The sequence below is a fragment of the Pituophis catenifer genome, unplaced genomic scaffold (assembly GCF_029215685.1).
Source record: "Pituophis catenifer annectens isolate HBS135680 unplaced genomic scaffold, rPitCat1.0.hap2 SCAF_2, whole genome shotgun sequence".
NCBI lineage: Eukaryota > Metazoa > Chordata > Lepidosauria > Squamata > Colubridae > Pituophis > Pituophis catenifer.
The window spans coordinates 182,796,947-182,823,826 of NW_027256882.1; the positions used below are offsets into that span (position 1 = coordinate 182,796,947).

Sequence of the window (26,880 nt, forward strand, 5' to 3'; positions counted from 1 at the left end):
CAGACTCTGAAAAGTATAAGTTTATTAAAATTTCCTGAATTGTCCTTTAAGCCAGTTAGACCCCAATGGTGGTGAACTATACTTTAAAACATTTTCCACCATATAAGTAAGAACAGGAGAAATACAGTCCTTTAAATAACAGAGGGAATACTATTGAAGATGAAGGGTGGAATGGTATGAAAATTGTGTTTCAATATTTCTTATTAGCAAGCAAGCAACATACAAACAGTTTTAGATAGGATGTATTTTTATTGATAAGCTATTAATCTTTTGAACTACATTCAGTTTTGCACATTTTTATTGCATAGTTTTTAAAACATAACAAATTTATTGCTACTTTTGCTCTCTGTGACTTGAAGAAAATATAGTGGGAATAACCCTGTAAACACTCTAATCAAGAACTGTTGTGCCACTTTGAAGTTCAATGTGACACCTACCTAGCACAAGATTGGTGGTGATTATTCACTTAAAAGTGTTATTGGAAGTAATTATCCCAGAGGGCAGGATCCTGCTTTTGAAAAGTACTGTCAAATTCCTATCAGTCATTCTCACAAACATTTGAAGCAGTATGGACTGGTTGTTTTAAGAATATGTGGATTCAGATGGCATTGATTTCTATTTTCAGGCAAAGTGGGTTTCCCATGAGCTGTGAGAAGGCTTCTGGGCTGTTTTGAACGTGCATATTGATCAAGTGGAAAGAATGGCCCAGGTTCTGCATATGGGGACTGCTTTCCCAGGTAGGTCTGTATGAAAACTACTTTTGAACAGAGAGCATCAGCAGATGGCACTGGGCATCCTTTGTGACAATGCAGATAGTAATCTTAGATCACATTGCCCCGTTCAATCTCTGAATTATTCACACTGAAAGTTCTTTTATTTCGTATCATGGGAAGGATTCAATCAGTGGGATATAGTTCCGTTTCTTGTGCATGTTTCCACTTGATGCCTGTAAATACAGTTGGATTTAGTGATATAATACAGTATTTATAGAATACAGGTAGTCCTCTTTTAGTGACCACAGTTAGAGCTGCTAATTCTATTTATTTATTTATTTATTTATTTATTTATTTATTTATTTATTTATTTATTTATTTATTTATTTATTTATTAAATTTTTATACCACCCTTCTCCCGAAGGACTAATATGGTGGTGTACAGCCATATTAAAACCACATATACCTATAAATTTTAAAAACAGTTTAAAATATATTAGAAATGTGGCCCTTATATTAAAAACTACGATTAAAATTCATTTTCTAAGCCAGCCCAGCCTGTTGAAACAATAGAGTCCTAAGGGCACGGCGAAAGGTACATAGGTCGGGGATCGTGCGCATCTCCGGGAGCAATTCATTCCAGAGGGCAGATGCCCCCACAGAGAAGGGTCTCCCCCTGGGTGTCGCCAATCAACATTGTTTGACCGACGGCACCCTGAGGAGTCCCTCTCTGTGGGAGGGTATTGGCAGGTGGGAGGCTATCGTTGGCAGAAGGCGATCTCGTACATACCCAGGTCCTAAGCCATGGAGCGCATTAAAGGTGGTGACCAACACCTTGAATCGCACCCGGAGGACCACCGGGAGCCAGTGCAGCTCGCGCAGGAGAGGTATTACATGGGTGTGCCGTGTCGCTCCCATAATCACCCGTGCGGCCGCATTCTGGACCAGTTGGAGCCTCCGAGTGCTCTTCAAGGGGAGCCCCATGTAGAGAGCATTACAGTAGTCCAGACGGGACATGACAAGGGCATGAGTGACCGTGCGCAAGGCGTCCCAGTCCAGAATTGTTAAGTGATACTTCTACTGTTCTTATAATCCCACTTCAGCTTTCCTTTGCCTTACAAACCTGAAAAGGTTGTAAATGCAAGAACTGATCACAGAGTTACTTTTCATCATTATCATAACTGAACAGTTACTAAATTGTTAAATGAGAACTGCCTGTATATTAGTAGTTCCAGAATATAAATTGGGAATCAAAGTATTTCCTGATGAAAAGCAAAAATAGAGGAGGGACACAAGTAGAAATAATTCTGGCCAGACCACTAAATTAAGATTTCATAAACAATAAAAATCTCATTCTAGGAACCCCTAAATGCTATATAGATTTGGTGACTCAATGGTTAAAGTGTAGTATTGCAAACTAATTCAGCCTACAGCCTGGAGTTTGATCCTGCTAAGGCTCAAGGTTGATTCAGCCTTCCATCTTTCCAAAGTCAGTAAAATGAGGACCAAGATTGTTGGGGGCAATGTGCAAATAATGCTTCTGCATTGTAAACCACCCAGAGAATGCTGTAAAGTGCTATGGGGCGGTATATAAAATTAAATGCTGTTGCTACTGCTATCTGTTTCATCTATGGATTAGAGAAAAGGGGTTTGAAGAAAGTCTTGGTTAAAAGAATAAAATTGTTTTCAAACCAAGTTCTATTTACATTTCTGTAACCAGCTAGATGCCCAAATATGGCAATTTAAGAAGTGCATTTAAGGTCAGTTTACAATAAGAGCTAGCTAATAGTATCCATTCCCTGTTTCTATCCAGCATTTTAGAAATACTGACTCTGGAACACTTTTTGTATTCTTCTAGAATACTATATATGCACATGCAGAACACTAACATATTTTTGGCATACAGTATTTGAATACCTTTTGGAACAAACAACAATGAAAGAATAATGTCCCCCCCCCATCACTGTCCTCCGAGCTAATCATTGGAACTATGGAAAAAAGTTATCAGGGCTGCTGAAAGATCTGTGGACCACAAAGAAGGGCATAGAGTTGCCTGTGAACTAAGAATTGCCCACACATGGAGCATTATACATGCAAGCTGTATTTTCTTATATTATGTCAGTACTGAGGTAGGATGAGATGCTATGACACTTGATATGAGACTATAGAATAAAGGCATCAAACTCTTTCAGATGTAGCTTTGCAATCAATTAATGAGGCTTGTTGGTTTGGCAGTCAGATCCAAATAATGCAAAATTGGGAAAAATATAGAGTTCCTATTTACTGGTTACAAGTACTCTATTTCATTCAGAAGTTGTGGGAGCTTCATCACTGGAAGCTTTCCAAAAGAGACTGGACTGCCATCTCTCAGAATTAACAGAATAACAGAGTTGTAAGAGTTGAAATGGTGTAGGGTCTCCTGGGTGGGGTTGGACTAGATGACCTACCTACAAGGTCCCTTACAACTCTGTTATTCTGTTATTATCTGTTGATTTAAACTAGTCCCCACCCCCCCCCACCCCGCCCTTGTTTGAGGAGAGCTATTTTGATGCAATAGGCAGACTTAAAAAATACTTAATTGATTCTAAGCTAATTTTTCTCATAGAATGGAAATAGGAGACAATTGGAGCTAGGTCTATGACCTCATTTATCTATGCTGAGATCAGCCAATACATGCCATGATATGCAAAACATTCATTATTCATTATTGCAAGGGCCTGGTGGCTCAGCAGACTGATAGCATTGTGATTAACACCAGCTGTCTGCAATTACTGTAAGTTCGAATCTCACCAGGCTCAAAGTTGACTCAGCCTTCCATCCTTTCTAAGGTAGGTAAATTGAGGACCCAGTTTGTGGGGGCAATAAGCTGACTTTATATAAATATACAAAAGTATGAAGGCTATTGCTTAACGCATTGTAAGCTGCCCTGAGTCTCCGGAGAAGGGCGGCATATAAATCAAATTTTTTTTAAAAAATTATTCAACTAGGTCACCCAGCCTTTCTGTGGTTTTTTATACACATCCTCAACCTTGACAGAAAAGTGTTCCAAACTGATCTTTCTCTTTTTTGTTTTGAAGGAAAGGTCAATCCAGCCTCTACTACAATCTTCCATGGGAAGGAGCAAGATTTAACTTACTCGGTGGAGACTCCTTATGGCTACCGTCTTGATCTGGACTTTCTCAAATATGTGGATGATATTGAGAAGGGACACACTATTAAGCGCATTCCAGTTCATCGCCGACCACGTTACAGCTCATTGCCCCGAGGCTATGGCTACACTGGTTCATGGTGGACATCCACTGAGTCCCTCTGTTCCAATGCCAGTATGGACAGTCGCCATTCCTCTTATTCTTATTGTGGCCGTAGCTTCTACCCACAGTACACTAATGCAATTCATAGCAATTTCAATGCCCGTGTGGAGAAAACTTTGCTGGATGCTAGAAAGAAGTTAGAAGACCAGGCAGACCTAGATGGGGAAACTCCCACAACAAGTAGTCTAGGAAGTCTCCACAGCAGTGTATCTGGATCAACAAATTCTTTGGTTGGAAGCCAGAGTATTTCCCATCAAACGTCTTACAATGGCTCACACCAAGGTGCTCCTGGACAATTCACACCAATTGGTTCTGGGTTGTCCACTCCAGTCTCACCAACTCCAGGACATCTTCAATATGTTCGTGAGCAGATGGCTGTGGCTTTGAAGAAGTTGCGCCAATTGGAAGAACAGGTCAAGATGATCCCAGTCCTTCAGGTGAAGATCTCAGTGTTACAGGAAGAGAAAAGGCAGCTAAGTGTTCAGCTTAAAAGCCAGAAGTTCTTGGGGCACGCAGGAGGATTTGGCAAGGGCAAATCACGAGGGGAGCTCTACATAGACATCCCTGAAGAGGGGGCAGGCAGAAATACAGAGGACAGCAGTACCAGGCCTGACATGAAGGGTAAATTGGATAAGAAGGAAGTGAAGTCAGTGGGTGTGGGAAGCACAGTTGAAGATGGAGAAATGAATGTGAACATGGGAAGATGTGACATAGGGGTAGCAGTCAAGGAGGAGGAATTGGGATTGCCTTCCCCAGAAGTAGAGCAGCAATGCCAAGCTATTCAGACCCTATCTACCAAAATTGCTGTATTAGAAACACAATTGAAGAGAGCACTTCAAGATCTCCAAGCTGCCCATCAGAAACTGGAGCATCAAGGCAGGGAGAAGAAAGACAAAGAAACTTCGACAAGAGATGAGGACCTGATAGAATGGGAAGCAAGGGTAGAAGGTGCCCAGCAGTGGGATGCCCCCATTCGGGTTGATGCAGTCAAAGTTGTCCAAGTGGAAAGGGAGCCAGAGATCGCAGCCAGCATAGCTACCGGGCCTCAGAGGGCACAGGTCTTGGAGAGCAAGGAGTCCTATGCCAGCCTCCGGCCTTCAGCAGGCAAAGATTCAGTCTCTGAGAAAGTTCAGGTGCCACTTTGTGCCACTTACCACAGCAGTGAGGTGATGGAAACCGCTTTCCCAATTCATGCTGGACCAGCAAACACAGCCACCACCTTTCACTCTGTGAAAAAGATCAGCATTGTCAACACAGAAGAGGATGGGGATGGAAAGAAAGAAACAAGAGGTAAGGAATAAGGAAAGTAACCTAGCCTTGATTTGATTTCAGGGGAGCAAAACCCGTTTATCCAGACAAGATTACTCAGTTCAGTTTCTTCAGTTACTTTAATACCAGTTGCAGAGATACTGTACATATCAAGACAATAAGACAGAGAAGTAAAAGAGTAAAGAAGAAGAAAAATATTAACTAAACAATAAAATAAAATAAAAATGATATAATTCTAGTACTATGAGTACAGGTACTCCTCGACTTACAACAGTTCATTTAATGACAGTTTGAAATTATAATGGCTTACGATCATTGCAGCATCCCCACAGTCACGTGATCAAAATTCAGATGCTTGGCAACTAGTTCATATTTATGACAGTTGCCGTGTTCTGCGGTCATGAAATTAGCTTTTGAGAACTTCTGACAAGCAAAGTCAATGGGGAAGCCAAATTCACTTAACAACTGTCTTATTAACTTAACAAATGCAATGATTCACTTAATAACTGTGGCAAGTAAAGTCGTAAAATGGGGCAAAATTCACTTAACAATGTTTCACTTAGCAACAACAATGTTTGACTCAATTGTGGTCATAACTTGAGGACTACCTCAACAGCCAAAACTTAGCCCAAAGCAGGGGTGAAATCTAAAAATTTTCTCTACCAGTTCTATGGGCGTGGCTTAATTGGTGGACGTGGCTTGGTGATAAGGTGACCAGGTGGGCGTGGCCAATAATAATAAATAATAAAAATAATAAACAAAGTACACAAAACAATAAGAGGTACCAAAAACCAACTTTCACACTTTACACACACAACAACTGACTCACACACAATGTAAAAGCAGCTGCACTTGACTCCAAATGGCCCCTGCAACAAGCAGGAACCTCACATAGCCACAAAAAGCTCAAAAACCAACTTTCACACTTTTTCCACACAAAATGCCACATACAGTTTTGTGAGATTTTGTATGTTTGTATAGTGAAACACTACAGAAACACACCAAATCTCAGAAAGCTGCAGAAATATTTTATTTATTATTTTATTTTATTTATATTTTTAGATAAAATCAGCTAAATTTAAAACTTCCTTAAGTTTTTTTTTTAGTTTAAATTTAAGTTTAAATTGTTATGTCTAAAAAAAAAAACCTCCTAAAAAAAACAATTAACTTTTTTTAAAGCTCCCCCCACCCCCAAAATACCCCAGTTACTTACCCAATTGAAGGCACAAGGCAGGCAGATTCAGTTGCTAGCCGATGCAATTGATTGCAGGGATTGCAGCAGGCGAAGCAAGGCTGGAAAAGCGAGCAAGCAGGAAAGAAGCAGCCAAATGGGTGACCGGGTGATTGGATGAGCATGGGCGGAGGTGGGGGGGGAGGGATTTTTGCTACCGGTTCTCAGAACCACCCGCCGCCATCACTACTGGATCGGCTGATCCGGTCCGAACCGGGAGCATTTCACCCCTGGCCCAAAGTTAATTTGACATTAAAAATTCAAATGTAAACTTGTGGCCCCATTTTCTACCAGCAGCTTTTCTACTGTATTCACTTTGCAATTCCAAGGATCAAGGATTCTTTGTCTAAGAGTTGCTGTGGCCTGCTTTTGTTCCAGTGTCAGCAGTACATCTGTGTAAAGCCCTATTTATGAATTTTACCTTCAATTTGGTAGATACAGTATATTGAACAGATAGACTGAACAAAATAAGAGAAGTCAAACCTTGTAGTTAAAAATTAATCTTTAACCAGTATTTAAATATACATAGCCATGTCCTTGTTTCATTTGCCTACAGCCCAGGTTCCAGCCATAGGCTGCACTAGAAACAGGATTTTGCCATGAGGCAATGCATCTTTCTCTTCACTTTCTCAAGCAAGGTTGCATTACAATATTTTATTTTATTATTTTATTTATCAAATTTAGAGACTGCTTATCCATTCACAGAGGACAATGTACAATGTAGAATTAAAAATATAAAAACCATATAAATATCATATATCAATAAGATATGTGATATTTAGGCAATTTAGGGAATAAATTAAAGGTAAAAGTGGGGAGCCCTTCTAGACAATTAGCCAACCCCAAGGTTGCTACTCCCCTTCAAGTCAGGCCCAAGGAAGTCAGCAGAGCCAGATCTTCAAACTTCTGAAAGGCCAGGAGTGTGGGAGCCTGCCTTGTTCTGGGGCAAGGGTAGATATTTTACTTATCTATTTTCTAACTGGAATCTTACCCTATAAAAAGTTTATTCTATAAAAGGTAAGATATGTAATGACTATACTTTCAATTCATGCACATAATGTTTAAAATGACACATAGCACTATATTAAATTAAAGTCAGTTTATATCTGGACCTATTAAAAATAGCCAGGACAAAAGACTTGGCAGGATTTCCATAGTCTTTAGAGAGATAAAAAATTCTGGCAGAATCCTCTTGTCAAAGCCAGGAGAAAAATATTAATGTCTGACTTGCAAATTTATGGCAAAATTCAACTATTTTCTCACACAACTCTAATCTTAAAAGAAGCATTCATTGACTTTTTGGCCACAATTTATAGTAGGAGCAGAACAGAAAGGCAGTTTTAAAATAGTTCGTGAAATTCCCAGTGGGGATGTCAAAAATTCTTAGCAAAAAGATTATTGGAAGCTGAAGTTATGATGAAGATAAGCTGAAGTTTCCTTGGTCCAATAGAACCTACGGGGTGGGCCAGAAGTGCTTCCTCAGGCTCAGAATTAGATTGAGCACCAAATCTCTGGAGGACCCAACTCTCCCTCACAATTCTTTTCTTAGCTCTCTGCTGGTACTTGGTGCGTTCTTAACTCTGCATGTGGAAATCACAGCAGAATCTCCAGTGTGAGGTGGAAGTTAACTCTGGTCCCTTGGGATGAGCGGACTACATTCTTGGCATCAGGACCTGGATAAACATTGTGAGCTTTTCCAGCTGTTGCAGAGTTACAACATGAAAGCCAACTGAGCCTTCGTGGATCAATGAATGCCTTTAGGGTGTTTCACTAAGATCTTATTTGTCTCAGCTTCTTCCTGCTGCAGTTGTACAGTTGATTGCAGAAAGGGACTTGTTTTTAGAGTAGTGAGTGTTGCTTGTGGAATAGCTGCATTGCTTGGGGTCTATTGCAATGGGTGGTCTGCAGGGTGATAGAAAAGATATTCACCCCACTCCTTTAATCCATGCCGTGATGTGGGTAACAAGACTAAAAGAAAACAATTCCTAAAATAACTCATGACTTGATGTAAGTTTCTTCCGGTGGTTGCTGAATGGAAATTGTAGACAAAGGCAAGGAGATGATCATGTAAGGTCCCAAAATGTACTTGAGTCACCAGAATGCCAAAGAGAGAGTCTCAAGAAGAGGCTTGGAAAAAGTAACAGCTTTTATTTGTACAAAGGAGAGCTGGGTAGACCATTCCACAACATACAGACAAAGAGCATGCAGTGAAAGGCCACACCTTGGGGAAGGTATGGCATCCTTTTATACCTTCAGAGATATCAGCTTAGTACCCAGTTCTGGTGCCCTGGCTCATGTCTTCCTTGTAGCCCTGCATTGGCTGTGCAGCAAGGAACAGGGGGGCTGAGTGCTTAGCAACACAGGTATTTGCCCGTTGTAACCCTGCCAGTCCATGACATACCCCACACCAGGCACTGTGTTGTACACAAAAACAAGATAACAGGAGTTAGATCACTGGTAGAAGTAAATGGCGGAGACAATTCTAATTCTTACAAAAGTGAAATAGCAAGTTATTATTATGTCCCAGTAATACTATCTATTCTACTATTATTATGTCCTTTCAATAGCCTTAATTAAACCAGCAATCACCGGTGAACACATTATTTTCCTGAGATGTTGAATTAAAACTAAAGACTCCCTCAAGTGAAGTTTAATTTCTGGTGACTATTTGGAGAAATACATCTAAATGCTTGAAAACAATACAGAAGTGATTTACCATTGTCTTCAAGGATTTTTTCCTGCCAATTTCTCAGTCTTGCATTCAGGCATGGGATTTCCTAGTGATCTTTTGATGTGCCTTTTTTTAAGATCAGCTAAAATTGCCTACGTGTTGTCACCTGCTGAGTGGAATGTTTAATTGTTTATCTATTTATTCTCCTAATATCTTTCGACTCTCTGTCCCTAATGTCACAAAGAACTAAACTGTTATTACTTATTGTTAGTTTCTCTATATTCTTCCAGCTAGAACCATGGCTTCTTTTAAAATTGCCAATGCCTGTTATGATTAAATGTAAATCTATAGAATTCACTCCAAGATACAATTTAAGAGAAAACTGAAACTAAATGTTTTATAGGTTCAGTCAGTAATTGCCAAGATAACCACATCATATGGTAAAAAATACTAGAAATGTAATGATACAGAAGGAACATTTTATCATATGTGATGGAGTTGTAAAAAGTTCAAAAATAGTGGAAAGAAATATACATAAAATTTTAGAAAACAAATTTGAATTAAAACCACATTTTGTTTTTAGTAGATGTAATTCCAAGACATTTTAACAAAAAATGCTACAGTTTACAAAGATGCATGTTCATAGCTGGGAGGATAAACCTAGCAGAGCATTGGAAAACAAACCTGGAGATTATGCAGCAATGGCAAAATTGAAATCAGTGGTGGTGGCAGTGATCAGCGGCGATCGGTGGCGGAAATTCCCACCACCTAGAACAGCTTATCGGCAGTATTCCGGGAGGCCAATCCAACTGCCAATCAGCTGCTCAGTAGCAAAGACTCCAGCATTCCCTGGCAGTAGTGAACGGCGGCAGCAGTGAGAGGCAGAGGCTCCCCTCCCCCCACTGCAATATTCACTCTATAAGATGCATAGACATTTCCACCCATTTTTTTTGAGGGGGGAAGTGCGAAAAATACAGTGATAAATTATGCAGCAAACCTATGCATTTAGAGAACGGTTTTTAAGAGGGGAAAACCATCCAAGAACCTGACTGAATGAGTAAGTAAAATATAATAAATAAAACAATCACTTAAGGAGCATTATATCCAGGGTCTCCAACATGATGCTTGACTGAATGTGTCCATGAATATTTTCCTTGACATCCCCCAAGATATAGTTGAAATTATTGTTTATATTAGCAAATTAATTTTTAAAAAGGAGGGAGGAGAACTGCCCTGTCTAAGCAAAACTCCACTCTTCTGGATTGATTTTTCAATATTTGGCCCCTAATGGGTTTTATAAACTTTCTTGTGACTGCAGTCAAGTTTACTTTGGAAATGCACCAACTGTGTTGAAAAAAAGACAATAGCAGGGAGTATCCCGTGGCAGAGGTGATTTGGATGGGAAGTTAAGCAGTCTGATTCTGCTGACCCCATTATGTGATTGTGCAAGCTCCTCAGCAGCCATTGGTAAAAATGCAGATGTTATTATTTACAGCACTCCAAATGTGATACCATCCCAAAAGGGAGACTATATTAGCTACTCTAACAGTGGGTGAGCACCTGTTAAACTGGAGGCATAAGCTCCAATTTAATCATCAAAGGGTGATCTTCAGGAAACTAGATGAAATAGCAATCTTCACAGAGGAGCCAAGATAAGCTTACATATTGGGCATAGCCTGAAACTTGACTGCAAGTTTCTTTTATTCTTTTTTCCCATATAACTCTACTATTCATTCACAGAACACACAATACTTTTGATTATGCTATTTCTTTCAAGATCAACATGTGTCTATGTTTTCTACAAATTCTTACGATGTTGTGAACTTGTGAATGTTGGTTAAAAAAATCATATCTTAATACAGGGGTCCTCAAACTTTTTAAACGGGGCCAATTCACGGTCCCTCAGACAGTTGGGGGGCCAGATCAGCTGGGTGGGCGTGGCTAGGTGGTCATGTGACTAGGTGGTCATGGCTAGATCATGTGACTAGGTGGGTGTGGCCAATTTAACAGTCCATTGAACAATGCGCAGAAATTAAACTTTAATTTGTTTTGCTCCTGGGGGTGTTTCATTTCCTTTTGTTTGCATGTTGCTCTTTTGGTTGCCTTTTCTTTTTACTAGATCATTTTTTCAGTTGTTTAGGAGTCTAGTGGTCCACTTCAGGAAACTCAGTTTTGCAGCAATTCTTCTCAGCCCCAAGGAGCTTGAGAAATCTCTCTATGTCTCTATCTCTTTGTCTCTCTTTGTCTCTCTCTCTCTCTCTCTCTCTTTCCTTCTCTTTCTCTTTTTTCCTCTCTCCCTCTCTCTCCCTCTCTCTCTCTTTCTCTTTCTTTCTGTCTCTCTCTCTTTCTCTCTCCTCTCTTTCTTTCTCTTTCTCTCTATCTCTCTTTCTTTCTCTCTCCCTCTCTTTCTCTTTCCCTCTCTCTCTTTCTTTCTCTCCCTCCCTCCCTCTCTCTTTCTGTCTCTCTCTCTCTCCCTCTCTGTTTCTCTCTCTCTCTCTCTGTCTGTCTGTCTGTCTCTCTCTCTGTCTATCTCTATCTTCTGGAGGCAGGGAAGGTGAAAAATGGCCTGTTTTTGCCTGGTTTTTTGCCTCCTTAACACTCCCCACTTCCACAAGCATTCTGCAGGCCAAAATTGTTGAGCTTACCATTCAGTTCCAGGTCACAGGGCTCTCAAAGGCAAGTCCTGCGCTCTGCTGAAGGGTGGGTGGGGCGATGTGGGCGGGACAACCTCGTGGTGCTCCGCGGGGCGGATTAATTGCTTCAGTGGGCCACATGCGGCCCATGGGCCGTAGTTTGAAGACCCATGGCTTAATATAATGAGGGTAAATTCCTTGTGTATAAAGAAAAGTTCCATAAAGGTGGTTCTCAACTTACAACCATTTGTTTAGTAACTGTTTGAAGTTACAACAGCACTGAAAAAGTGACTTATCACTATTTTTCACACTTACATCCATTGCAGCAATCATGTGGTCACATGATCAAAATTCAGACTCTTACCAAGTGGCATGTATTTATGACGGTTGCAGTGTCCCCAGGCCATGTAATAATTTTTTGCGACCTGCTGACACGCAATGTCAATGGGGAAGCCAGATTCACTTAACAACTGCATTACTAACAACTACAGTGATTCACTTAACAACTGTGGCAATAAAGATCGTAAAGTGGGGCAAAACTCATTTACCAACTGTCTTGCTTAGCAATGGAAATTTTGGGCTCAGTGGTGGTTGTACATTGAGAACTATCTATATACATTGTTTCCTATTTTCCAGGCTTGGAATTTTAAGTTACTATATGGCACTTGGCCAGGTTGTAATGAAGCCATGTATTCTACTGCATACATGGAACAATATTGCATTCCTTAATGTGAACTCACAAAATAGCGATATTGATACTTCATAATCAAAGTATCAAAAAGACATCTAAGGGGCAGCAATCTGTTGCCATTCTCCTGTTTCAGAGACCAAAGAATCACTAGAGAAAACTGAAGATTCCCTTCTTGACTCCCTCCAAGGAGAACAGGTGGTTCCTTGCATTTCTCAAGAACCTAAATTGGATGTGCAGAAGGAGGAAGAGGATCAAGGTAAGAAGGTGGGGTGGAGAAAGGTGCCATGGAATTCTCTGACAAGCTAATGTTACTACCTTCCTTTGTTTCTCCATAGCTTCATCCACTGCAGGGATCTGGTCAATTATGAAGAAGAAGGAAGAACCTAGAGAAATACTGACTAGCAAGAAGAGCCTCCAGTTTGTGGGTGTCAATGGAGGGTAAATCTCAGTTTCAGAATTATAAAGAAAATGAGAAGCTCCCAATTCATCCCTCAATTCCTTAATCGAGGTAGTAAGGCATACAGGTCCATAGCAGCAGACTCCTATCTTGTTTGCTTCCATAACCTTTAATTTGGAATTCAGAGAAGCAATATACCATCTTCACCTCAAAGAAATGCAACAACTGAACAATTGTCAGAGTTTGCCTAGGAGTCCTATCATAATCTATCACTGGGAGGGAGCTCTACTTATCCTTGCTACTTTTATTGTAAGTTGCCATTTGCACCAAGACAGGTTTCCATTGTCCAGGGGTGGGTTCTACTTACCTTTATTACCGGTTTGCAATGGGGCCGCGCATGCGCAAAACCTTCTTGATGACATTGGGGTTTGTGGGCGGAGCCTCCTGCCGGTTTTACTACTGGTTCTATAGAACCGGTCTGAACCAGGGGCAACCCACCACTGCCATTGTCCCATTGTGGCCTGCAAGATCCCAAATCACCTGGCATCCCTGAAGTTCTCCATTCTGAAGTACAGTGGTAGCACACAGTCAGGGTTTGCCATAGTGTCTCGCTGTTCTGAAGAGAATCTGGAGTACTTTCTCAGGTTTCTTTTGGCTTGCTTCTCAACCCTGTGTTGTTTCAGGTATGAGTCTACCTCCTCTGAGGATTCCAGTACAGCTGAGAATGTATCAGACAATGAAAGCACTGAGAGTGAATACCATGAGGCAAGTGAGGGCCTCCCTGCGGGGCAGGGAATTGTAGCTGAAGCTCCAAAGCTTTCTGGAATAACCACAGATACACTACATCCTGGAGTCCCTGTCGAGGTGGGGAAAATAACCACAGCAGAAGATCCCAGCAAGGAACCAGCAAGAAAAACTGGGTAATCATCAGTTTGGACATCTTCAGAGCTCTTGAGAGTCTGCACTGTGCACTGTGTGCTTTACATAGCCATTAATTCCACTCCTCAACTTTTTAGAAGTAATTTAAAGCTGACCTGCACCTATTGTCATACTCTCCTGACCCCAAACTCCCCCCTCCAAAAAAACCCTGCTAAAATTGCACTATTATTATTTGATAACAAGATATGTGAGCATCACAAAATGGTATTTCCCTGCTTTACCCAGTGCCCAGCCCTGAAAACAGTTTCAGAGTTCTTTTCTTCTTGAGTAAAATAACTCTCTCCATACATTGTATTGTAAAGGTAGTAATGGTTGTTGCAGAACTGTCATTGAATTATAACCCTGAACTAGCACAAAACAGAATACTTCACTGTAAATTCTGTCTCTATTTATTTTCCCTGTCAGAGGAGCTTCTTAAAGTAATGCTAAACCACGATTTAGGATTATTGCTCTATGTAATCTTGAACAAAAACTTGGTTGATATATTCCTCTTCTTTCTCCCCCTTCCACTTGATTTACAGCACACTTCCAATGAATTACTAAACAAGCTGACCACAAACTAAATTAGAATGCTGACTGGTTTTAAAATAAACATTTTTTCCCCTTCAATTGTGTCTGATTTTCAGACATGTCAATTCCTGCAGTTTTCTTGGCAAGGTTTTTCAGAAATGGTTTGCCATTCCTCCTTTTCTAGAGCTGAGAGAGTGACTGACCCAGGGCTACCCAGCTGGCTTTGTGCCTAAGACAGGATTAGAAATCACAGTCTCCTGTTTCTGTTCTGGCACCTTAATACAGTACTACACCAAACTGGCATAACAAATAAGCATAATTTGTTTCAAAACACAGGATCTTGTTCAAAGTTAAAAAAACAACACAAAACCATAAGAAGTGAAAATGAATCCTGCTTAACTCTTCCTTATAATAACCAATTTCGTTGTATACATGATGCACAATGACAATAAAGGCTATACTATACTATAGCCCAGAAAAAAGAAAAGTGAGGAGTGGACAAAAACCCAGCTTTCTGCACACAATAAAATACTAACATCAGTAATATATGTAAAAGCAGACAGGAGCTAAAATGTCCCTCTTTTTCTCTCTCTCTCTCTTTCGATTACCAGATTGCGTCTCAGCAAGGAGTTGCTTTCAGCTTGTGCAGTTCTTCAGAAATATTTAGAGAGTTTGAATCCACAAATGGATGGAGAGACGGTACACATTTATTTCTAAAGTTGGGGTGGATATATAGATAAAATAGCGTCTGCTGGTACCCTGCTGATACCATTTGCCAGAAGATGATAAGCAATGAAATACTGAAAAAGCACAGAGCATTCAGCCATGAAGACGGAATGCAAAAATGGGCCCTAACAATTTCTTACCTACCTCTCCTGTTATTTCTTATATGTACCCTGGCAGAAATTAGCCTATACCTCAATGCTCCACTATTGGCTCAAGCTTTCCTGCCACAAAGAAGCCGATCCAGAGTTGATCTCGCTGCACTTGACAGATTTCCGGACTGTTTCCCCGCAGTTGCTAGAATTCATCATCAATATGGCGGATGCTAATGGCAACACGGCCCTGCATTACACAGTCTCGCATTCCAACTTCCCCCTTGTTGCAAAGCTGCTTGAAACTGGTAGGTGGGGACAGAAGAAAAGGAGGGAGCCCTTCGTCAGAATAGCCCATCTAAATGAACAGCAATAGCAGTCCAGGGCAGTCCATTTGCCAGGGCACTTGGGGCTCTAGAGTCTAGGGCATCTTTAAAGCCACAGGAGCCAAAGATCGGAAGGCAGGCTGGTGAGGAAAGTTTGAATTCTGAGAATGTGTTGGGTTGCTGTCATGGACAAAATGATTTGCCAACTTAAAAAATAATTCCCATAGGTTATTTGACAGAGTTGCCACATTGACATAACTTGCAGAGATTGGTACCTGATTTTAACCTCCCAGGAAGGTTTCTCCTCTCCTAATTTAACTTTGACTCCCATCCCCACCCAAGGTAGACTTGGCAGATTTCCAATCAAACCCTGAATTTCAGCCTTTCTAACTTTTGTTTTCCGAAAAGCCTATGGAGCAGTCTTGGATCCAAAGACATCTTTTGAAATAAATATGAAGCAATTGGTTGGCATTTTGCCTCACCGCGTATTTACTTTTCTCTTCATATTTTAAATTAGGAGAATCTTATTTAAAAAGTTAAATGATGCAGAAAACCTGCTATGAACCAGGGAACCTTCTGCAGGCACCCTGTGGCATGCACTGGTTTTGCATTAAGGCTTGTACCTGGATATATTTGCATTCAACATACTTCCATCCTCCATGGAATTTAGCACCCTATGAAGTAAAAGAGGCTGAAGGGAAAGAGACTCATGAAGACCAGTGGTGGGTTCCTCCCAGTTCAGCCCGGTTCTCCCGAGCCGGTAGCAGTGATGATATGACGTCACCAAACCGGTTCTGCCCCCGCCGCCCCCCTGTGCCCCCCCACCCCCGGTGTTATTCTTACCTTTTATTTGGCCCCACCCCCAATTTATTGCTGTCTCCTGAGTCCCAGCTGATGGCTAGAGGGAAAAAAACTGTTTAAACTCTTGCGCGGGGCTTCAAAGGGCCGCCCTACAGCTGATCAGTGTTAAAAGAAAACAAATGAGTAGATCAGTGCCTGCAAAAATAAATAGGTAGATCGGTACAGCTCTGCAAGCAGTTAAAAGCCTGATAGACCAATACCTCTGCTAAATCCTGAAGAATTGTCACATGACCATCAAGCCACACCCACAAAATAAGCACACCCACAGAACCGGTAGTAAAAAATTTTAGAACCCACCCCTGATCAAGACCACTCAATGTAAATGTGTAAGGCTGAATGTCCCAATTCACAGACCAATGCTTTGGCCACAGCAGCACACCAGTCTATCAGTGAGAACCTGGAGGGCTGGAACTTTGTCAGGAAAGGGTTAGGTCTAATGCAAGGAGTGAGGATTTTTCCAAAAACAGTACAAGTAGGTGCTCCATCACTGGAGGTTTTTAAGAGGAGACTGACAGCCACATGTCTGAAATTGTATAGGGTCTCCCGCTTGAGCAGGCGGCAGGACTAGAAGACGTCCTTCCAGCTCTATTCTGATTGATTGATATTTAGAAGATGGCTATAAGGCCAACTATTTGGGAAACCCGGAGGAAAGATGTAGGGTTATGTCAGGAGGGCAGTATTCCCAGCATAGTGTCTCCTGACATAACTCTACACCCGTGATGGCGAACCTATGGCACACATGTGTGTGCTGGCCAGCTGATTTTTGGGCCTTCTGGGCCCACCAGAAGTCAGGAAAATGCTGTTTCTTGACTCCGGAGGGCCTCTGGGGTGGGGGAGGCCGTTTTTGCCCTCCCCAGGCTCCTAGAAAGGCTCTGGAGCCTGGGGAGAGTGAAAAACGGGCCTACCGGGCCCACCACGCCATCACATGCCAAAAGCAGGGGGGAGCACGGGGGGGCGGGACACATAGAATTATGGATGTGGGCACACGTGCGTGTGACCCCTTTGCGCTCCCCCCGCTTTTGGCATGTGATGGCAAAACTTAGCCATCACTGCCCTACACCTTTCCGTACACTTAAAGAAATCTTTGCATATTTCTCTGATGTTACCAATTGTTTAGTATATATTTCTCTATGTGAAATGTACTATCATATTTGATCTTCCCTAAAATGTCTTTATCACGTTTGGGTTCAAAATAGAGTTTTCATAGATTTTGACCAAAGAAAGGCAGAAAATAGTGGACTCTTTCCAGTAACTTCCCTGTTTATGATATCTCTTTCCTTAGAGACATTATAAACAAATTTTACTACTGCTTCCCAGAGCTCATTTGAAATTGTGGAACCCACAATATTCAAATATTTATTTCCAGAAGGATGAGTTTTTCTAATACTGTCTTGTTATTCTAGGTTTGTGTCACGTGGACCAACAAAACAAAGCTGGCTATACAGCCATCATGCTCACAGCACTGGCTGCCTCCCAGACAGAGAGTGACATGGGGACTATTATGCAGCTACTGAAAAAGGGCAATGTGAATGCCAAAGCCAGTCAGGTACTAACATTCCCAATAGATTCTTGCAAAATTGGAGGAGCCATGATGAAGATGATGGTGACAACCAGAAAGTAGTAATCATACTCTCACATGAGTACATGGAAATTGTTCAAAAACTTTTAAAATGCTGTTAACTGGCTGCAGTAGATATACAAAATTTTAATAGAGTTCGTGCAGCTTCAATATTTTAGATTGTTCTTAATATACATGGTTTTTAAGAGCTAGGCATTGCAACAGGCTTTTCCCTGTTCTGCATTTGGCAGCCCCTTAACTTCTTTGGTTTTCCTCCCCATTCCTACAGGCTGGGCAGACTGCATTGATGTTAGCTGTCAGCCATGGGCGTCTCGAAATGGTGCGTGCCTTGTTAGCAAGTGCAGCAGATGTCAACTTGCAAGATGATGATGGCTCTACTGCACTGATGTGTGCCTGTGAACATGGCCATGCTGAGATTGTCCGCCTGCTATTGGCTACCCCTGAGTGTGATGTTGCCCAGTCAGACAATGTAAGTCCTGCTTATACTTATGCTGCTGCTGTTGAGTTTGTTAGGTTGTCTTCCATCTCAGAGCCCATAGCAAAAAATCTGCACAATAGATTTCATTCAGTTCCCCAGGAAAGTAACAAGTCTTATTCAGTGCCAAGATTTAGTCCTGGACTATTTGAAACACTTAGTAATTATTTCTTATCATTGAATAACCGCAGCTCAATCTTAGGGGAAAAAAAGAGAAAGAATATTGAGAATAATATCATCAAATCCTTCCACATTTGATTGTTAAATTAAAGTAATTCTTTCTAACATTCCACACACATACACACACACCCCTCCTTGGTCCTATGTTTGGCTGAGCCTTCTACTGTAATTTACCATAGTTTTCCTATTATTTAAGTGTGTGATTGGAAAATGAAAATTGTGTAGTTGATCAAACCCTCTGTGCACATTGCCAAACATTCCAAGAAAAAGAAATCAGACAGTTGCTTGTCATTACATGTAGATGGTGGAGGGGATGATTCTCTTGTCTTTGGGGTGAACATTAGGAATGAGATGGACATCACATAAATTAAATCAATCAGTCAGTCAGTCAGTCAGTCAGTCAGTCAATCAATCAATCAATCAATCAATCAATCAATCAATCAATGTTCCAGTTAGCAGTGTTGGAGAATGGTAATTTATTTTATTTATTGCATTAATAATCTTTTGTCAGGGAGTTCAAGATGGCATACATAGGGGCATATTTCCTAATTTTACCTCCATAATCATAATAAAGTAGATTGAGTGAGAGGAAATGATTGGCTTGGAGTCAACCAACTATGGTAAAAAACCTGGTGTCTCTGATTCAAGTCTAATACCATACCTGAACTACTATCCTGTATTAATGTTCAAAGATCTTTATGACTCAGTCCCAGATAGCATGTCCTGGAATTCCAGAAAGTGGGAGGCAATTCCTCCTTGACAAAAACAGTGACCCCATAAGCCCCACCATCACTGCAGCCATATGTGTATCTTCTTGCTTTCTTCTGTAGGATGGCAGCACAGCTCTCTCCATCGCACTAGAAGCAGGTCAGAATGACATTGCCATCATGCTGTATGCGCACTTGAACTTTGCCAAAGCCATATCACTGGTGAGTTGCTCCCTATAATTGTAAAAGCATCTATCATAAAATTACTTGTAAGCCGTTTTCTCTTGAAATCCAGGAAACATCAAGATAGAGCATTCCCAGTAGATGGCTATCCAGTTTTTCTTTAAGAATCTCTGTCAAAGCCTATAGAGAATGGGTTCTTCTGTTCTTCCTAGTTTTCAACCAAAATCTGTCTCTTGTAATTGAAGCCCATTAGAACATGCTTTGTCAGCCAAGAAAAAAAAAGTTTTTGCCTTCTTCTGTGTGATAGTGCTAGAAAGAGTGAATTTTTCTCTAAGCTAAAGAGTTTCCTTAAGCTTTGCTCATAGGACTTTTTTCCCCATAATCCTAACCATAGTTGGTGATGTCCTCTTTCATTTGGTCTACAGCCTTTTTAAGCCCAAAGATAGCAGCCATATAGTTCCAGAGAAAAATAGGTTTCAGGCAGAATAAACTTCTTATGACTAAGAAATGATTTTAGTAATGCAATTGCAATTTGGTGTAGTCTTAATGCATGAAGCTAGAAACTGGAAGACCATGAATACTATTCCATCTTGGTCACAAAGTCAGCTGGGTGACCTTGGACCAGTCACTTTCTCTCAGCTCTTGGAAGGAGGCAATGGCAAATCACCTCTGAAAACTCTTGCCAAGTAATCTGCAGACAGTCCAGACAGTCTCTGAGAATGGGACATGATTGAAAGGAAGAAAAAAATAATATTAAGTGGCTCTAATGTAGTCTTAATGTAATATTAATTTTTGCAATATAAACACAACCAAGGCAGAACAGGAACAACATGATTCAGAGACTGACCTGGGGGAGACTGACATGCATTTGGTGATAATAACAGAGGGTGGGTAACTTCTCTGTGGATTCAGTTTTTTTTAAAAAAAGTTTGTTGATGTTTGAGAACTGAAGAATCATAGCTGTGATGCTATCCACAGATGGATCAGATCCCCCCCCCCCGTATTTTGGAGAGTTTAACAGGCCCTGTTTTGGTGAAAATCAGGGGAGAATATGATTACCTGACAACTGCCAACAGTTTTCAGTGAAGTGACATGGGAGATTGGGCACCTGCAACTGATCAAGAGAATTCTAAGATCTTATTTAATCCATTTTGCCATATGCTCTCAGGGCAAGTTGATTATTCTTCTGTGTTCCCATATTCCAATCTTCAAATTGAGTATAATTATAATCCACCCCAAATGGCTGCTAGGGTCAACATGGAATGGTAACTGAGCAGGGGATCTGTGCATATGGATTCCCATAGATCGTTGGGTTTGTGTAGCTGTTGTTGGTTAAGGGAAAGGTTGATTAAAAATAATACGCTAAAATGAAGTTGGAAAAGTGTGGTTCTTTCATTAAAAAACAATAATGAGGTACTTTTTTTCAGGATACCTTGGAGCAGCTGGAGCCTGAAAATGCAGATACAATATTCAGTGATTCTCTGTAACCCAAAGTAAGATGATATTGTTACCCAGAGGTTTTCTTACTTCTGCTTGAAAATTTGACAGTCTGGATGAAGGAAATATATATCTACAAAACCATACCCATTGCCAATGTATACAATTCTCTAGAAATGCTTCCTGTCCTTAGCTTCTCACACTGCCTTCATCAGCTGAAATCTCACCATCCACTCTGTTCAGAGGGAAGGACCTTCCAGGAGAAGGAACTTTATGAGCTTTATTTCAACAATGTGGCCATGTATCCAGCTATGTTTGATGAGATGCAGTTTTGTCAGATAATGAGCCAAAGGGAAGATTGGAAGATTGGAAGTTAAGGTCTCTAGATGTTGCTATGACTTTTCAAAACTAATGTGTCTTATCTTTTTGAAGGCCACAGGCATTGGCCTCGCTACTAAATTCGAACTGCTCCATACTTCCTTCAATGCCCACATCACCTTGTTTTTACTTCTTCTGTGTATTCCTCAGGTGATTTCCCAAAAAACTGACAGTTTTCTGTGAGGGGAATTGCAAAGCCTTGAAAGACCTGTGAAGTAATAGTTTCTAAGCACAATGTGATGGCAGGTAAATACTAGGAGATGCTGGCTTGATCCAGAAAAAAAAAGTCATCATGCCCATCAGAAAGCTTTGGTGTTTCAGAAGGAAAAAAATCAGCATTAGAGCAGCTGAGATTGACCAAACCTGAGTGGAAAATAAATCAGTTTAGCTGCCCAAATTGAGGCACCAATGGAGCTAATTCTTGAGCAAGAAAAAATTGCAAGAACTTGATTAGTTTGGTGTTTCCATTCCGTTGTTGTAGAGCAGGGGTGTCAAACTTGCAACGACATATTATCATCACGTGACGCATCACAACTTTTTCCCCCTTTGCTAAAATGGGGGTGGGCATGGCCAGCATGTGATGCATCCAGCCCACGGGCCATGAGTTTGACACCCCTGTTGTAGAGGGACCCAGCAGACTTTAGATCTATGTCTCTATATGAACTTGCTTTGCTTCTCTTCACCTAAGAATCTGAAGTGTGCGGCAGCAGCCAAAAAAGTCAATGCAATCCTAGGCTGCATTAATAGAGGGATAGAATAAAGATCTCGTGAAGTTCTAGTACCACTTTACAGCCTTAGTAAGACCACACTTGGAGTACTGCATCCAGTTCTGGTCACCACAATATAAAAAAAATGTTGAGACTATGGAAAAAGTGCAGAGAAGAGCAACAAGGATGATTAGGGCAAAAACAGTTGCAGGAATTGGGTATATCTAGTCTAAAGAAAAGAAGGATTAGGGAAGATATGATAGCAACGTTCCAATATTTCAGGGGCTCCTACAAAGACGAGGAAGTCAAACTATTTTCCAAAGCACCAGAAGGCAAGACAAGAAGCAATGGATGGAAACTTAACCAAGGAGAGAAGTATCCTAGAACTAAGAAATTTCCTAATGGTGAGGGCTATCAATCAATGGGCTCGCCTTCAGAAGTTGTGGGTGCTTCATTACTGGAGGCTTTCAAAAAGGGACTGGACATACATTTGTCTGAAATGGTGTAAAGTCTCCTGCTTGAGCAAGGATTGGACTAGAAGACCTACAAAGTCCCTTCCAGCTCTGTTATTCTATTATTTATTCATGTTCCATTGCAAAAAGGGCAAAATATTTTAAAGAGGCCAATGAAAATCTCTCTAAATCAACTCCATAGAGAATAGATAACCCTTTCATTTTCTGTTTTAAAGCTATGGAACTTCTGTATTTAATTTACCTGAATTAATTTTTGAAATCCCTAACCTTGTGTAAAGCAGAAATTATTTTTTATTACAGTGCAAAATAAGCAGTGTTTAAATAGATCTAAAATAAGTATTTGACACTGAATTTTAAGATTTTATAAAATTGTCAAAATATTCGTATGATAAATGTATCACTATCTATATAATGCAAGTTGTAAAAGGATCATGGTAGAAATATATGCTATACATAACAAATACATACCCACTCCCAAGATTATACAGTAGCCATTTTTGGTTTAGACCACACAGACACACACACACACGTATCATTTTTTAAAAATATAAAGGTAGAGTTATGCAAGAATGGTTGTTGTGCAAGGATGCTTACACAACTCTTATTTATTTGAACAAAGTTTGCACAGGAAATTTTCTCCCAGTAAATTGGACCCTTAGCCAATAAAGACTATCCTTGTGAATGGCTCTGTTCAGTCAGATTTACTGAAACTGAACAGTTTTGATGCAAGAACAATATGTAATTGATATTATTTGCCTAAATATTGAAATAAATATTAGAAGTTAGGCAAATCCATCTCTCTTGTTGAAAGAATCAAGCTGATTAGTGGATGAAAATTTATATTCCATTTGCTTTGTAAGCTGAAAAGTTCTCTACACTTAATTCTTTGTGTGTCAGATGCCAAACTTTACTCTCCTAGCAAGAAGTATAATAAACAAGATGAACAATAGACGTTTTTGTAATTGCTAATCATTTGAAATAATAAAGGGCACATCTTATTTTTATATCAATATATACCGTAGTAATATACACCAAGAAAATGACTATCTGTAAATTATTCCAATGCAAATTACATGAGTTTTTTTTAAACAAAAACAAAAACAGAAGGCTATGTCCGAAGTGTAGGAAAGATGCTGGCAGAAGAACTATTGTCTGAGCTGCAAATCATCTGGCTGACACTTTGCACATTTTATATCCTGCTTTGTGTAAAAGTTATTAGAAACAAGTTGGGGTTTGTCAGAAGTTGAATGGTTTTTCTGTGACTCTGAATACATAAAGGGTACAAGGATTTCTTTTTAACATTCATTATCTGCCACTGCTTTGAAGCAGAATTTTAATGAGCCACGGTGGTGCAGTGGTTAGAGTGCAGTTCTGCAGGCTACTTCTGCTGACTGCTGGCTGACTGCAATTTGGCAGTTCAAATCTCACCAGGCTCAAGGTTGACTCAGCCTTCCATCCTTCCGAGGTGGGTAAAATGAGGAACCAAATTGTAGAGGGCAATATGCTGACTCTGTAAACCGCTTAGAGAGGGCTGTAAAGCACTGTAAAGCAGTATATAAGTCTAAGTGCTATTGCTATTGCTAAAAGCAACAAGGACGGTTTCAGAAACTTCAGAAATGCACATGTTTAGGAGTGAATCCAAATATTGTATTTAAGATATTGCTTTATATATATGTAATCTTTTATATTTTCTATATGATAATTTCTATACATTTAAATGAACTTTATGCCATTTATATACATCATAATAAAAATAGAGTAGAGAACTGCCTTTGCTTCTTGATTAAAGCTACTTGAAAAAAACCTGTAGAAACATTGTCATATGTTTTCTTTCCATCAGAAATAAAACCCATCTAAATTCAGATTTCTACCAAATGTTTATTTATGGAGCAGAGACGTAATTCTTCCTAAGAATCCACCTTACAGGAAGAAGGGCCTGCCTGCAGCAAATGCCCAAATTGCCATTCCTCTAATACCTTCTGCAGTATCCATGTTCATCAGGATGGATCATTAGAGAGAGCCCATAGATTGCCCTCCCTTCTATTCCCTCCCCTCCTTTTGCTGACTTGAGTCCGTAGAAGAGATACAGTGGAGTAGAGATGAATCCAGTCCCAGGCAAACCTTCTGCAGCTTAAATTGGGCTGTAGGCATGTATGGATCCATGCCTCTCGAAGATGCAGGGAAAACTTGTCTTCTTTTAATGCTGTGTGGGATTGTGTACACAGACTTGGCTTGATGAATGATGACACGGATGCCTAATGAAAACATAATTTAATAAAAGTATCTTGGAGTCATATTTTATTTGGTTTGCAAATGATTCTATCGTGATGAAATAGTAAAGGACTTTTTCCCCTCTGTTTTGAAAAGTTGTTTGCAGGTAGTTCTGATGGGAGCTGCTATTAGTCTTATTTTTGGGTTTGACACTACACTTATTTTGAGGTTGGACACTACACTCTGAATATTTGGTGGTACTGGACTTGCAGTATTACTACAGGACATTCAAAATAGTAGTGAAATGTAAAATTTGTTACTACCGGTTCTGTGGGTGTGGCTTGGTGTGTGTGTGGGGGTAATGTGACGGTGGGCGTGGCCAACTTTTTTTTTTTTAACTTTTAAAAGCATTTCAGGCAATTCAGCTGGGATCATCAGAGGCTTTTAAAAACATTTTTTCTACAACCTCTTTGGCCAAGAAGAGTTTGTAGAAAAAAATGCTTTTACCTTCGAGACTGACTTCTGCCACCAATAGCCTCCCACCAGCCAGTTCGCTCCCACAGAGAGCCAGCCTTGTGTGACCTCCCGAGAGGCCAGCACCAGCCAGGAGGGACACGGGTCCAATAAACATGTGGCCATGCTCAGTCTGCCCAGTATCTTGTCCATGTTTTCCGGAGTCACAGAATCAAACTCTTCCCAGGTAATATTCTCAAGACTTGCCTCCATCCTCCCTCCCGAATCTACCCAGTCAGAGTCCAAATTTTCCCGAATCTGAGCGATTTTGTCATACAGATATTGTACAAAGTCCTTGGCTCTACCCTCCAAGGGGTCCTCCCGCGCTTCCTGGTGGAGCAGGGAGCAGGTCACCCTAAACAGGGTGGCCGGGCGATTATCTGATGATGCAATAAGAGCGGAAAAATAGTTACACTTTGCCGCTTTTATTGCCACCAGGTAGGTCTTAATATGAGACCTTACCAGTGTTCGGTCAGATTCAGAACGGCTGGCCCTCCAACTGCTCTCCAGGCGTCTTTTCCGGCGTTTCATCTCCCTCAGCTCCTCGGTGAACCAGGGAGCCAGGTGAGATCGACGCCGGGTTAGAGGCCGCAAAGGCACGACCCGGTCCAAAGCTCCAGCGGCCGCCCTATCCCAGGCAGCCATTAGGTCTTCAGCCGGGTCGTGTGCCAGAACCTCAGGAAATGGCCCAAGCTCCGTCTGGAACCTATCCAGGTCCATCAGGCGCCTGGGGCGGAACCACCTCATCGGTTCCGCCTCCCTGTGGCGGGGTGTGACGGTTCGAAGGTCAAAGCGAAGGAGGGAGTGATCTGACCATGACAAGGGCTCGATCGCTATATCCCCTATCTCGAGACCACTCAGCCACTGACCAGAGACAAAAACCAGGTCCAGCGTGTTTCCCCCCGTGTGAGTAGGGCCCTGAACTAATTGGGTCAGGTCCATGGCCGTTATGGAAGCTTTTAAGATGTTTAACTGCAGGCAAGCCTTCTAGAAAGGCTTCATGATATAGTCGTTACAGGGTTGGCTGGGGTGATACCTTGAGTTTTCTCCAGGAAAATATCTCCTTACTCCAGGGAGTGATTTGGGCAATTTTTGGAGAAGTGGCAGACCAGTGTTATGGAGGGATCTGACATTGTTTTAGTCCTTGTAGGTGAAAGGGGTTCTGGGGTCATGGACAACACTAAAAGATGCTTATCAGTCCTTACCACAAGCAGCTGTGGGACATTCTGATCATTGCATGATTCACCTTGTACCTGCTTACAGGCAAAGACTTAAAACCACAAAACCAACAATCAAATCAGTGAAGACCTGGACGGAGGAGACAAAGTTAAAGCTACAGGCCTGCCTTGATTGCACTGATTGGAAAGTTTTTGAAAGTACCTCTGCAGACTTAGATGAACTCACAGAGACTGTAACATCATATGTTAGCTTCTGTGAAGACCTATGTGTACCCCACCAGGAACTTGCGAATATACAGTAACAACAAACCTTGGTTCACAGCTAAACTTAAGCAGCTACATCATTCCAAAGAGGAAGCCTACAGAAAAGGTGATAAAATGCTGTACAATCAGGCCAGAATAACCCCATTCCTAAGTGTCACAGATCACATTGGCCAATTGAATTAATTGGCAGTCTCTTCAGGCACTCCTTTCCCAACCTTATCTGATGCC

General features: G+C 41.0%; 1 protein-coding gene across 1 annotated transcript; it reads left to right on the plus strand.

The window, feature by feature from the left end:
* Positions 1 to 631: 631 nt before the first annotated feature.
* On the plus strand, positions 632 to 23,187 carry KANK2 (KN motif and ankyrin repeat domains 2). The gene is made up of 11 exons (XM_070935277.1): positions 632 to 737; positions 3,791 to 5,314; positions 12,653 to 12,775; positions 12,855 to 12,957; positions 13,600 to 13,836; positions 14,977 to 15,064; positions 15,269 to 15,488; positions 17,771 to 17,913; positions 18,215 to 18,415; positions 19,432 to 19,530; positions 20,919 to 23,187. The coding sequence occupies exons 1-11, from the start codon at positions 701 to 703 to the stop codon at positions 20,976 to 20,978; spliced, it is 2,835 nt and encodes a 944-aa protein (XP_070791378.1). The 5' UTR covers positions 632 to 700; the 3' UTR covers positions 20,979 to 23,187.
* The last annotated feature ends 3,693 nt before the right edge of the window (positions 23,188 to 26,880 follow it).